The sequence below is a fragment of the Thermobia domestica genome, chromosome 16 (genome assembly GCF_964235325.1).
Source record: "Thermobia domestica chromosome 16, izTheDome1.hap1.1, whole genome shotgun sequence".
Classification (NCBI taxonomy): Eukaryota; Metazoa; Arthropoda; class Insecta; order Zygentoma; family Lepismatidae; genus Thermobia; species Thermobia domestica.
Genome location: NC_137469.1, coordinates 18443727 through 18458873, shown reverse-complemented (window position 1 = coordinate 18458873; position 15147 = coordinate 18443727). Strand labels below are relative to the sequence as shown.

The 15147-nt window shown below is 30.1% G+C and overlaps 1 protein-coding gene across 5 annotated transcripts in view; it reads left to right on the top strand.

Moving 5' to 3' along the window:
- The window catches only part of LOC145672938 (very long chain fatty acid elongase AAEL008004-like), a 312483-nt gene extending 299485 nt beyond the window's left edge, over window positions 1-12998 (top strand). For all 5 annotated transcript variants that reach the window (XM_081742169.1, XM_081742164.1, XM_081742165.1 and 2 more), the window contains 5 exons: window positions 1083-1139; window positions 5142-5247; window positions 5853-5989; window positions 7090-7254; window positions 10438-12998. In XM_081742169.1, coding sequence (XP_081598295.1) covers window positions 1083-1139; window positions 5142-5247; window positions 5853-5989; window positions 7090-7254; window positions 10438-10857 — 885 coding nt within the window. In that variant the 3' untranslated portion in view covers window positions 10858-12998. The remainder of the gene's footprint in view (window positions 1-1082; window positions 1140-5141; window positions 5248-5852; window positions 5990-7089; window positions 7255-10437) is intronic.
- The last annotated feature ends 2149 nt before the right edge of the window (window positions 12999-15147 follow it).

Below are 15147 nucleotides of genomic sequence, written 5' to 3'. Positions count from 1 at the left end.
CCAAGGAGAGGGGAGGTGGTACTTTGTGCTCACCACAGTATATTTTTAGTAATTACTCTTTTAATCGTTTGTTTAAAATTGAAAAAAAAAAATATTATTGCTCAAGATGTTTAGCTAAAGCGTATATTTTACGATGATGCAAATTGAACGTTAATGTGTATCATAAATTTGCTGTTTTAAGTTGGTGGGCACAAATTATCCTCCTCCTCCCTCTCGTTGGTTGGAGATGTGACTGATATTTAGAAGTGCCACTCCTAGATGACAGTATAGTAATTAGTTGTATCCCCTCTTTTCTGAATTTGGCTGTTAGTCTTACGATATGGACTGTTTCCTTCAGTCCTGTAGATTTTTGAGTGTGTTTCTAATTTTTTTTTCTTTTGCGAGATATATTTAATCTTAACAGGTGGGTACAAAATGAATCATTCCTCCTTTGGTAGTCCGCGTTACAAAAAAAAAAAAAAAAAACTAGGTATGCGAGGGTTAATTTCAATTTCAGAATCAACTAGTTCAAACGTAACTTGAAAAGAGAGAGAGAGAGAGAGAGAATCTTACAATGCTTTATGTTTATATTAAAAATTTCATTTTGTTCAATCTAATGCATTATGATTAGTTCAAAACAATCATGCAATAAATTAAAATATTCTAAGTGAAAGATTGGATTTAAAAACTACAATTTTAAATGTCCTTTGTGTTAAAGAGAAAAATTGTAAGACACAAAATTAAATTCAGTTTAAACTTGAATATTGATGTAGACATAGAAAATTTTCATATTAATACATCCAGTATTAATGTACATGAAATAACTTTTTTCTATAGATATTTTTAGATGTAAAAATTTTATCAGTAGAATTTTTGTTAATGATTTTTGATTGAACGATTTCTGATTCAACAGATTAATACCTTTTTTTTACTTGATATTTTGTTAAAGAACTTCAGAGATTAATAATAAAATATTCTCACATATATTCTTATATTAAAATTCTTAAATTTCTTATTTTTATTCCCTATATTCTTATATTTATTTATATAAATTGATTATCTTCAAAATAAATAAATAAATATCTCTTATTCGTGTATTTCAGATGGCAAGAGGATGCTGGTGGTATTACTTCTCGAAATTTACGGAATTTCTTGATACGGTAAGTAAAGTGTATTACTTATTTTTAGTGAAATATGTTTAAGAAATATACAAATTTATATACTCTTCCATACATTTTGTCAGAACGGACAGACTACTTAAAACATTTAGTATTGGGTTAGAACAGCGGCGTACACAGAATTTCATCAGTGGCCAGGCTTGTTTGATATCAGTACACGGGTGATTTTTATATACATGTCTTTAGCATGGTAAATGTTTATTTGTTCATAACATAGTGTTGAAGGAGGTTAAAATTCGGACACCTCCTTTGCATACGCCACTGGGTTAGAGTACGTGAATATTACGTACAATTAGAAAGTACTTTTATAATAAATGTACACTCGATATTTTGCTTACCTTCAACAATATGATACTCTTCATTTTTGAGTACAAACTGCTAAACAGACCTCCCGATTCATTTTCAAATTTAGGATTACCAGTGTTATTAAATTATTTATTATATATGACTATAAACGTAGAAAAAAATAATAATGAAACTGTGATACTTTGATAAGTACTCATGTATACTTATCCAGATATAATATGAAAGATTTCTCTCTTATTTAGTGGTTAATTAATAAATGTCCAATGAACACTTATCAGTTGGCCTTACATATTTGGATTTAAATAAAGTTAAATATGAAATATGTAACTATTATTGTACTGATTCGAATATGACCACTTTTTCTTCAAAATTTTCTGTAAAACCGTTGAATATGTTGCATAATATATTAACCCTAACTTGACCAAGCCTCATCTCAATTAAGGCAATTTTATTACTATGTTAAAACAACGTTTATATTTACTTGAAGACATATGTTGACTATTTAAACTATTTTACTTATAACACTTTCAATTCGAGCTCCTCTGTGGCTAGGCGATTAGCATACGCGCCTTTGGCGTGGGAGACCTGGATTCGATGAGACCCGGTGTGAGCTCATGTACTTCGGATTCCACGTTAATCAGTAGGTCCACGTCCCATATAGCCTCGCTGCTGAATGGGACGTTAAACTCAACTCAACTCAACACTCAATTCGTCAAAAAAGAAATGTGAACCGTCTCATATCAAAAGTTTTTTTCTTTTTTTTCTTTTTCGAAAGATACCCTTAAAAGCCCACAGTCACTTTATGTGTGAGGAACCTTTCTCCAGGATCTGGCTTTTTGATTATAATGTCAGAGAATATTATATCAAAGGAATATTAGCTTATATGTACAAGGGATTATCTAGGAACTGTACTACGATTTTCTTTTTATAGTGACTTCAAGTTATATAGATAAAACACAGGAGGAAAAGAAACTTGCATTCTAACCCTGACTGCTGATCTAGTAGCCTGGCTTTGGCCTAGCTGTTAGTTCATCTAATATTGGAGACAGATCGTCAATCAATTTAGATATAGATGAAATAAAAATAAATAAAAATAATCTTTTGTGAAGATACAAACATATAAAAATTAAAATTCTGTAGGCACGTGAGAGGATGATTCAAATTAACAAAAAATTGGTTACTTACCAATAAATTCAATAAATATTCTCCAAACGTATCGAAACAACAAGCTAGTTTCGTTTTCAGTGGTAAGGTAACAAAGATAAAAATGGATGAGAGAAATATGGCATGGAAAAAGGAATACATACCACCAAATAAATATAACGCGAAATTAAAGAATCATTCTTTATTCATAAATATAAACCGGCTTTAAATCTGGATTTTGGTAACATTGATAAAATATGGTAACCTATCTTTGAGGTCGGGCAATAGTGACGTAACATAGACACGGCGCTTCTTTCAACTCATCTCTTTCTTTCGCCCGCTGTGCTCTGCCTGTGGTTGTAGTACCCATCTCTCACTTCTACTCACGTTACCACGTTATCGCCCATCTCTCGGAGATCCCGAGTTCGAGTTCCAATCTAGTCAGTCACTTTTTCACTGTCCGTTAGTTAAAATTAGTATACCGTTAATTGCTATTTTAACGTATCCAATAAAAATCATTGATCAACGTCTTTCACTGCTGATTATGGAATAAAGGTTAAAAACAGTATCTTCTAAAGTTTTACAAGCCTTATTAATTATTCAATGCTTAAGTACACTTAACGGATATTATTAACTATGCAGTTATGCAAATCATAATTAACGTGATCAGTTCAAATTGAACAACTAATAATAAGAATTCGTAACAATTTGCTGCTAGTTATTTATACTAGTATTACATTCACAAATAATATTACATAACCACATGTATTGCATATTGATAAGCATGTAAAAATGTTTTGCAATACACTGTAGCGCTTATATTGTATTACACAAAACGCGATTGCTTGTCATAAGCATCTCAAGTGTGTAACACCAAAGTGAAAGCAAGTTTATTATTATCTAATAAGGTTATGAGAGTAATAAATTTGGATTTAAAAATTTGACGTGGAATATTCGGCATAAAAGTAAAGAAAAAAGTACTGAATTAGTTATATCTTGTAGCAAAACAATGTAATTAGATTTTGTAATGATAGCTTCTTGAGTATTTGACGCATTGATTAGTATTATTATTTATATCAGAAGTTTTCAAAGTTAGCAAAATTTATTGATAATTGGATTAAGAAAAATAATATATACACTTCCTTTCGGAGTTATAGGCTGCCGAAAACATGAAAAAATGAACTTTAAAGGTTCATAGCTCCAAAACTATGGGATCTAACGTAGTCCGGTCAAGATTTCACCTAGGAACTAGTATATGTCTTATTCAATTATCCAAGGTTCAGAATCCTGCGGTACTTCCGCAACAATTTTTATAGAGATAGTTGGTGAGTATTTCAAATTATATACCTGTAGCCAAACTCCCTCTATAAAAATTATTGCGTGAGTACCTTAAAATTCTGAAACATGGATTCTTGGATAGGGCACATACTAGTTCCTAAATGAAGTCTTGACCCGACCATGGTAGGTCCCATAGTTTTGGAGCTATGGACCTTTAAAGCTCAGTTTTTCATGTTTTCGGCAGCCTATAACTCCGAAAGGAAGCATTTGTGCACCCAGGTTGGTCTCTACTTTATATAACTCCTGGGCATGAGCCCAAAAGGGCTCAAGAAAAACAGATAGAGGTTTCAGGTTCTAAAATATTCTTAATTTACAAACATTAACACAAGAATAATAATAATTAGAATATTTAAAAACAAGAAAATTAGGAAAACCAAAAATGGATCAGAAGATTGCGATTGCAACTAAAGTCTCAATCTTTAGTATTCATGAGTGTAACATGAATTTTAGAAAACTCTAACTGAGAATCTTCAATACTCATGAATATAGCCTAGCTTTTAGAAACCAGCAATTAAAACCTAATCTTCAGTATTCATGAGTGTATCCTAAGTTTTGAAAACTGTGAACAAAATCTTAGTCTTCAGTGTTTATGAATGCTGCCTAACTTCTAGAAAACTGCAACTGAAACCTCAATCTTCAGTACCCATAAGTGTGACCTAGCTTTTAGAAATCTACAAAAGAACCTCAGTCTTTAGGATTCATGAGTGTAGCTTAGATTTTAGAAAACTACAAGTAAAACCTTAGGTTTTAGTATTCATGAGTGTAGCTTGGATTTTAGAAAACTATATCAAAACCCACATTTTCAGTATCCATAAATGTAAGCTAGCTTTTAGAAAACGGCTACTGAAATCACAATATTCAACGCATAGTGTGAGTATATGCTAGCTTTTAGAAAACGATAAGTACAGTTGAAAAAACATAACCAACACAACTTAATGTTTAATCAATGGCGGAATTCTTTGTTGTAAAGGTTCGTTATTGTGCACAATGACATTTCAAATATTAGCCTGAAATTTGACAAGTGTATTTTCAAACAATCATCATCAAGTCAAAGTTATGTAATATCACTCATCAACATCTCCAAAATCCTGTCACAGAAAAAGAAACAATTGTAGTCATTTAATCATATTTCTGTGTATAAGTCTTTTTGTAATAAGTTTTTTTCCCCCTCAAATTATATTATTGTTTTGCTTACAGATATTTTTCGTGTTGCGGAAGAAAAATGACCATATTTCAACACTGCATGTAATCCATCATGGTTGTATGCCAATGAGTGTATGGTTTGGTGTCAAATTTACTCCAGGTAAGCTTATTTGTAGAAGGTAAAAGAAAAAATAGCACTTACGTAATTTTTTGAGGAAAATAATAATCCTAATGCGTGACAAATTTTACAATAACTCAAGAACTAGAAAGCGATGTCTCAAATTAGAATTGGTAATAGAACAATAATTTGCGAGAAGTCTAAATATGTTTAATTCTAGTAGCAATAAATAAATAAATAAATAAACGTAAGGAAGGAAAAACGAAAGACCATCCTAATAATTTATAATATATTCCACTAAGGATATCTGTATCTCGACCGATGAAACTAGGACGTTGATTGAAATAATAATATTTTGACATTGAGGATAATTAGCTCAGATCATCAAAGCTGATCATTTTATTTCATATACATTTCTACATCACAATCTGTATGAGAAAGAAAAGAAAAATATGAACAATAAAGAGAATGTTTGATTTTATCATTTAAATAAAACTATAAGAGTAATTTTGTATATTTTTCGACATTTCTGTTTGGGTTTAAGTTATTTATAGTTTATCGAGTACACTAAGGTTTCTATGATAGTTGGAAACTTTAAATTACAATACGAAGTTACAATGAAAATAACCCTTCTCATTCATTTTCAGGTGGTCATAGTTCATTCTTCGGCTTGTTAAATACTTTCGTCCATATCATCATGTACTTCTACTATATGATGGCTGCCATGGGACCCCGCTTCCAGAGATTTTTGTGGTGGAAGAAATACCTCACTACTCTTCAAATGGTAAGAAATTCAAGTTTTACTTATTAAAATTAATCTAGTTAGAAAAAGTTCGTAAATTGTATAGGTATTGTCAAAATTGTTATTTTAAGATCAATTACATGTGTGTATTTTAAAGACAGATTCATTTTATAAATCATATATGATATTTTTTTGAGAGAAATTCCTTTTACTTACCACAAAGTAGGTGTTTCTTTAACGAATTGTGCATACATTCATACATATTAGAAGAATCACAAATCTAACACACTACTTAAATTAGGAAATTGAAGTGTACTTACTTTAAGAGGCTGACTTACTAAAAATAATACAATATTTACATTTTTTTGCTTGTTTTTCATAAGTGAAAGGAGATAATGTAATGCAACTTACCACAATCATAGATAATGTTATTCTACAAGAGAAAATATGAACCGAAACAATTTTCAGTGTTGCCATCTATAGAAATTACAGTGCTGCCAGAATAACATTTCCCCCAAAATCTAAGTTAAACCAGCAACTAAAGGAACGAACTCAACTGCATTTGATTACGTATCATGTTGTTTTGATATCCTGTCAACTACTTTTTAAATAACATTATTATTTAATTTTAATAACTGTATGTTTAAATTATTTTGTTTATTACAAACTAAATACAACTATTATTTAAAAAGTTATTAGTAATAGTTGTATTTATTACAAACTAAATACAACTATTATTTATATTTTTATTTTTAAAACCAAATTTTAGGGAAAGTTTTATCAATAAAACTATTGCGTCCAAAATTTAAATTAACTAGGCAACATGAGTTATTTATAATTTTATTTTTAAAACCAAACTTTTAGGAAAAGCTTTAAAAATAAAACTTTCTTCATCCAAAGTTAAAATTACCAAAATTTTAGGGAAAGTTTTAGAAATTAAACTTACTCCATCCAAAATTTAAACTATTTAGGCTCCATAAGTTACTTTTTTTTTTTTAAATACCGAATAAACTTTAAGGAAAATTTTAATCATAAGACTTACTACATCCAAAGTTTAAATAATCTAGACAACATAAGTTATTTGCATCTAAAATATTTCACCAATTGAGTATTAAATATTCTTGAATTGAATTATTCTTCAGGTTCAGTTTGTTTTGGTAATGGTCCATGCCTTCCAATTGCTCTTCATTGACTGCAACTACCCGAAGGCCTTCGTCTGGTGGATCGGAATGCACGCTGTCATGTTCTACTTCCTGTTCTCCGATTTCTACAAGACTGAATACAAGAAGAAGCTTAGGGCACAAAAGGTAAGATATAGTATATTTCGTAAGATATTGTCTATAATGTAAATATTTGTAACATAATAATTTACTACTCAAATACTTCAAAAAATCACGAAGAGATCTAACAAAATAAAGAATGAAGAAATATTTCCGTGAAATCCAGCAAATCGAAAAGAATTATAAAAAAGATTAGTTTCAGTACCACTTCATAGTAAGTCGATTAAGTATTTGTTATGTAATGTAAATACTTATATCTTGAATAATTCCACGGTATAATAAAGCAGTTTGTATTCATCTATGTTTAAGATAGAATTAACATTATAACAGCATTTTCACAAAGGTCCTGTTAGAAGTGAGCACAATTTCTACGAACTTGTACAAAACTAGTAAGCGTTCCTTTAAAACAAATAAATAAATAAAAACTTTCAGAAGAAAATGGTTTAAATATCTGAATTTACATTATCATATTATCAAGTTATCATCTCATCATTTTCTACCGTGCACACGGGATAGTAGAAGATGAAATTCTAAGAATTCTGTTGAATTGCGTGTGAGTTGCCCAGATTTACTGAGGATGATATCCGGAAACACCAAAACGATACACATACCTCAAATACAGCTTCTCTAACTTTTCTACCTACAATTATTTCATTAAATATTAGACGCAGTAAAGAAAGAGAGTTCATTTACAAATTATTATCTATTTTCTTTTCCTCATACATAAAATACAGACTTTGCATCTTAAATCTTTTGTGTTCCAGTAAACTGAACATTATAAATCTAGACTTTTAATTTGTCCTAGTAATATGTATTCAATAACATATTTAATAATGTCGTTTTCTTGTTAAATGTTTTGTAAACACTTAATCTCGTATTTAGAAGATTTTTTACAAAACATCCGGTAAACTAGGAGTCTTTTATCAAAACTAAAATCTACATTCAATCCGCTTAATATAAGTAATGAATTAAAAAAGAAGAAAAAATTCTTAAAGTTCGTGGTTAAGCACTGAAATACAATTCGTAAATGAAGTTTACAGTTATCATGTCAAACTTTTTTGTATCATCTCGATTGTAATATACATCCAATTTATGTAACTGTAAATTTAAACAAAAAATAAAGAAAAAAAGAGAAAAGAATACACCAAAATATGTTAAGTTGTCTTACAAGACAAAATTTAAAAAGAAAAAAATCTGTTTATTTTAGAAACTCATTATTAACTTGAACGCTGATTTTAAATTTAGTTTCCATATATATTGGTGCCTCATAATTTTTGAATTAACTTGAAAGAATGTCTTAACTTCAAATATTTTAAACCAATATCATAATTGCCCGTATTGGGACATGAAAATTATTTAAAAAAAGCATTAAGATGGCCTATAAAAACCTTTTGGCTAATAAAGAATATTGGAAATACGAACTTGAAAATATGAGTAAGTGGATATGTTGATGCGGAAATATAATTAATGTGTTATTATATGTTGTTACAGGATAACCTTAGGTAGCAATTTTAATATAATTGGGTACTGGCCTTGTAAGCTATAATTGGAGTAATAGATTAGGTTATATTCTGTATATGCGTTATTGAGAAAAATGTCATGACTAGGTGTTGGCGACATGAACGATGGGTAGTTAGAAGGAAAGATAGTTAACCAAGACTGTGGTAATCTTATATTATCATGGCAGGTTATTTGAGTAGCCCATCATGAATTATGTGTAAATGTGTCTATGTGTGTTACAAGACGTAAATCTTTCCATATATGTCGAGAGTCCAGGTGTCTTAGGAGGAATAAAGGCCAAAAGAGCAATATAGTGAAGATTATGTGTTGTTTGCGTTAATCATTAGCTACCTTATAAAATTAGTATCTGCAAGTAAGTTAAGGATATATGCAATGTATATAAGCTTTGGGTACAGCTATACCTTCAGGACGCAATCGTAGACTCTTTATATATATATATATAGAACAGGTTTTTAGTGACAATTCCGTCTACAAAGAATGCATAAGTAATAAGTTAACTGTTTTTATTTTCCTTTCATCATTTTTAAAGAAGTTAGTTAAGTGAAGTGTATCAGTGGCGTCTCGTGACGCAGAACTCAAGACGTTAACAACAAAAATCAAGGCCACACCGGAGAAAAAAAAATCCGGGAAAAAATAGTCGTAGAAAACAAGAACATTCATTTCAGAGACTTGAAAATAACTTAAAATGCTGTTATTATTGTAAATATGAGAATTTCCGAGGGGATTCTAGTGTCTATTACCTCCCCCTGGCAACAGCCTTGAAATTAAGAATGCATAAAATCTCACGCAAACTTTTTTATTTTTTTTTATTTCGAATAAATTTGTAAGTACTCAGTTTAATAGTTAGAACTTTAATAGTTTTATTATTAATTTTATTACCCACCCTAAAACGATCAGAACTGGATCTTAAATGCACAACATCACAAACTGCAGAGAATAAATACAATCAACACAAGTCCTTGAAAATTAATGTAGCACTTTGGCTAGCTTATGCACGTGAAAACAGACTTAGAGGCAAGTATACTTATTGTAGCAAAAAAAGATTTTAACAAGTAGCTTGGGGTACTTTGTTACTTGCGTCGTTCAGGTCTTGCTAGACTCATTAAATTCTGGGGGAATATAATTGAAAGATAATCATAATTTTAATTCTGGGCTGTGCTTATACAGAAGAAAGCTTTGAATTTTTTCAATTTTATTTGGATGTTGATGTCTAGAACAAAAATGCCGTTGGAGAGTTAGTTGAAACACTTTATACTGACATCTTAAAAACCTCCTGGCACTGCTATCTGAATTACGTTGAAACTATTATTTTGCTAGAAGTTGTTGGGTGTCAATAAAAGTACTTAAAGTTAAGATAATATTTGTACATTGTAAGCTTTGAGGCCAGATTTGGAACTAGTATTCAAACTTGAGGCACTGACATTCGTATGATAATTAAACTAATATTACCGGTTTAGCAGAAAATTTTTACTTCACATTGTTGGAATTTTTGCTGGTAAATGTTCATTCATCAGTATCAGATGGAATCAGTTTAAGTTGGTTGTTGATTTTACTGGATCAGTAACAAATTCTAGAATGATCTACAAATCTTAAGTTTAGTATCTTTCCTTGTTAGGTAACTTTTAATATACACAATTTATTTCGTAAATTCTCAGAATTAATGCATTTTTTTTTTTTTTTTAATTTTAGGCTAAAGAAGAAGCTCGATCATTGGCTGCTTCAGCTGCCGCAGCCGCTTGTGCCGCTGCTGTCTCCAACTACTGCCACATTGGTAACGGAATCCCTTACTCTAACGAAGAAAAAGTTGCTAACGGCCACGCTACCAGTAACGGAGATATCAAGAAGAGTAACGGACATGTTGCAAACGGCAATGCAATCAAGACCAACGGCCATATTGGAGAGAACAACTTGGAACACAGGAAAGTGGCGCAAAAGGAACACACGAACGGGTCCATCCCCAACGGAAAATCCCATCAGAACGGTTACACGAATGGCGGAATTTACAATCACGACGAAGTAACGAGGAATATCAGTAATGGCTATACGCACGATGACATTCGCAATGGTACCACTAAAGCATTCATCGACGAATCCAAGAAAACAACGTGATTGCGTACCATATTTTTTTGATACGTTTTTTTTATCACTTCATTTTTTTTAAAAAAAAGTGAACAACGCCAGTTACAAATGGACGTTAACATCATTAAGTATTATTAATACGACACACAATGCCACAAATATCGGTACTCTACTGACAATTGTTGTTGACAATAGCAATGATGATGTTACAGACATTGTTTTAGTTATCATAATTATTATATTATATTATATACTTATTTTATTATTATTATGAGTGGAATAACTTTCCAAGGACTTGTCTTTCGTAGAAGGACATTTATTTCTAAACTTCGAAATATTATTTAAAAGTGAAAATGTATGGAGTTCGTTCGGAGATGCGTGTGAAAGTAAAAAATGGTTTGGCTACAAATTGGGAAGGATACGATAAGTGTTTTTATTTGTGTTGTGTTTTTGTACGGAAAAAGAATGTTGGATATTTACAGTGTGTGCTAATGGTGTGAATGAGAGAGGCAAAGCAATTTTTTTTTAAGTATGCTTGAGTGTACGAATGTGTTTTGAAAGCGACTATATTGCATTTTTTTAAAGAAATGAAATGAAATAACCAGGGAAAATAATAATATTATGTTTTTGACAATTTGTCGTCACTTTATATACTTTTTTTTTACTGCGTAGATTTGATGAATATGTTCCTACATGTAGTAGTTTTTTTTTTTTTGTTATTATCGTTTCACATGTGTGTAACGTGTATAATAAATTAATAACATATCGGAAAATATTATGAGCAAAATATATATATAAGTCAGGGTGCGAATTATCATCGTAGGGTGTCAAAAGGTGGTCTCTGAGTTATATAGTACGGGCGATGAAAGATCCATTCCTGGTAAGGATAAGGGACCATTTTCCAAAATGGGCAAGAGGTTATTTACAATGAATAATGGGACAATTAATGATAATGTCAACACGCTTGTAAAGTGTCACCAGTACATGATAGTCCATGATTGTACTGATCTTCAAAATAATACAATAGTTTGGTGGGAGGGGGGCATGTTATCCTTCTCAGCTTAATTAAAATATCTCCAGTAATATGTAAAATTTATCTTGAGGAAATATTGCGGTAATTTTGATATTTTTTTTTACAATATTATTACATAATATGTTTAAAAATTAGTTGGAACCAGTACATCAACAAAAAAAAATTAGTGACACAATTCATTAAATTTGCAGTTTTACAAACATCTTTTACAACTCATCAAACCTTATGAAATGAAAACATTGCATAGTACAAAAGTAAATATGTTTATTACATGTATATACTATTACTTGCAATTGTCAAATTTAGTTGTAGTTTTGCTATAAGACATAACACTGTAAAGAAAAAAGTATTTTATATACACTAGTGTTACAAGAGTTGCATTTTTTAAAAAAAAATAAACGTGCCACACAAATCGTATCTTATGATTCGAATTACTTTTATAACATTTCATTTATTTGTATTAATTTATATATATATATATATAGCAAGCAATGTTTCCTTTTTTTCCTCAGTGAAAATTTTTCAATTCGCATCCTGTATTGTAGTTACCTTAAAATTACACTATTTGATCTTGTAAGTTTATATAACATGTTTAATGTATCAAATAAAATCATTAAATGGATTGTATAAGGTAAAAAAGACAATCGACATAAAAAATAACATTAAAAAAAAAGTTTTGTTAGGTGCGAAAAAATAAATTCAAACGTGACGTGAATTTCGACAGTGGATATATGAAAAAAAATGTCGAAATGAAATAATTGAAATAAACTAAGTCAAAAATCTTTTTTAAAAAAATATATATTTATATAATTATCTATATATATGTGTAAAGGAAAATGTTTTTCACATTTCTTCGCTTAATAAAGACACCAATCATTTTAAACTATTTTGTTTTTTGAAATCCTTACAGTCATGTTTAGTTTTCTTTTTCTATTGTGGTATGAAAATCTATCCTTCCTAACTATACATAAAACTACATGAACCCATTGACATAAAATAACGGGTACTGCCGGTTAACATGGAAAGTTGGAATTTGGCATGATTGTAGCTTTTTGGGACTAACCCATAGAAAAATTGCCAAAAGTGAATATCTTTAATTTTTAGGCAGTCTAAAGGAGGAATGAAGACATTCCCCATGTTATTTATATGAGCCTTTATTTTGGACCTATAATCTTATGATGGAATTGAAATAAAAACTTGAAATTCGGTATGCTTGTACGTTTTCGTTAGCGATACCTAAGTAAATCACTAAAATTAAAAATTTCCAACTTTAGAGTGATTTTATGGGAAATTGAATAATCTTTCCCATGTTAATTATATGAGACATTTTTTACATCTCAAAATGTTTAGGCACTTCCGGAATGATGAATTTTTTAATTTTTTTTTTTTTAAATTAAATTTAAATTTATTTCAGACTCCAAGCCCCAACGAGTCTTGGACTCACTTTAAGGGGCAATACAGTTACATTGCTTATACATATTGATATACAAAATTAAATTGCTGATACATAATATACATACACAAGAATAAAAGTAATGCAATATCTGTTGAGTTTATCCTTCCATTTACTTGCTACTTTTTTAGATGCTGTTCCTTATATAATTACACTTCATATACTTAGTTTCTGCCATAATAGCTCTCTTATCCGTTTTTTGAATAAAGATTTTGATTTCAACTGTTTGTTGGATTTCAACAAATTGGAATTTCATTGAAGGATTTTATGAGATAGTTCTTAATCCCTCCTGTTCTGTATGCTTTTGAAGAATAAGATTCCGCATGTATTTGCTCTTTATGTCTTGTCTCATAATTATGAAAGTGACTATTTCTATTTACTATTATATTATGATGTATATTATTATTCATAACATTAAACATATAATACATAGTTGATTCTTTAGCTAAATAATCTATTGGTAATACTTTAGACGTGCTATAGGTATTTACATTTGGGTTTAAGCGTGGTAGATTGTAGAGGGTACGTAATGCCCTATTCTGCAAAATTTGTAGTGGATGCAGTGCACTTTTGTTCGAACGTCCCCATAATATGTTCATGTAAGTTAGATGAGAGTGTACATAAGCATAGTGGATATTTTTTTTAAGGTTCGCCAATAATATATTTCTAAATCTATTAAGCACTCCTACTATTGGTAAGATTTTTTTTACACAAAAATTTTATGTGTGGTCCCCATTCAAGATGCTGATTAATTATTATTCCTAGGTATTTAGTTGCAGTGACTCTTCTTATTTGTTGACCTTGCAAATAAATATTTATTATGGTCTAGAATAATACTAACGTACCATTTAGTTTGATATTTGCTACATCATTTATATATATTAAAAATAGGAGAGGCTCCAAACAGGAACCTTGTGGTACCCCACATGTAATTGTCTGTTCTGCACTTGTAAAACCGTTTACCTCAACATATTGTTTTCGTCCATTTAAATAACTTTTAAACCATTGCAATGCAAGTCCTCTAATTCCTAAATTACTAAGTTTGTTAAGCAGACTGTCATGTTTAACTGTATCAAAGGCTTTGCGAAGATCAAACAAACCTGGTGATGCGTGTCCTTTATCTAAAGCCTCTTCTATCTTAACACTAATGTCTAAAACTGCTGATTGTGTTGAGGAAGCTTCCCTAAACCCATACTGGTATTCGTAAAAGAAATTAACAGATTTTAAGTAATTTTCTAATCTAAATTTTACGCTTTTTTCAATTATTTTTGAGAGCACAGGCAAAATTGATATAGGTCTATAGTTATTTAATTAGACATGATTGTAGCCCTTCGGGACCAATCCACAGAAAAAATTGCCAAACGTGAATATTTTTAGCTTTTAAGGAGTCTAAAGGAGAAATGAAGTAATTCCCCATGTTATATAAATAGGCGTTTTCGTGGGATATAAAATTTTATCTTTTAGATAGTAGAAATAGGAAAAGAAACTTGAAATTCCGTAGAATTGTGTGTTTAAGAGACTGGCCCTGTCTAATTGCTTTTTTTTTTTTTTTTTTTTTTTAGAACAATACATAGAATAAACCACATTAAACGTTCAATTTTAATCATGATAAAGTAAATGATGAGACGTTTCATTAACTATGTTGTAAATGCAGTGGACATTTATGATAAATATTCACTTTGAAAATAAATAATGAAAAATGATTTCTTTCTCTAATAGGAAAGTAATCTCCGTATTTGACATTCAAAGATAATGTGTAATAGTATTCAGAGGAAATACCTAGGAGCAAAAAAAGTGATTGTCGATTAAAATAAAGTGATTGTTGCGCTCTTTT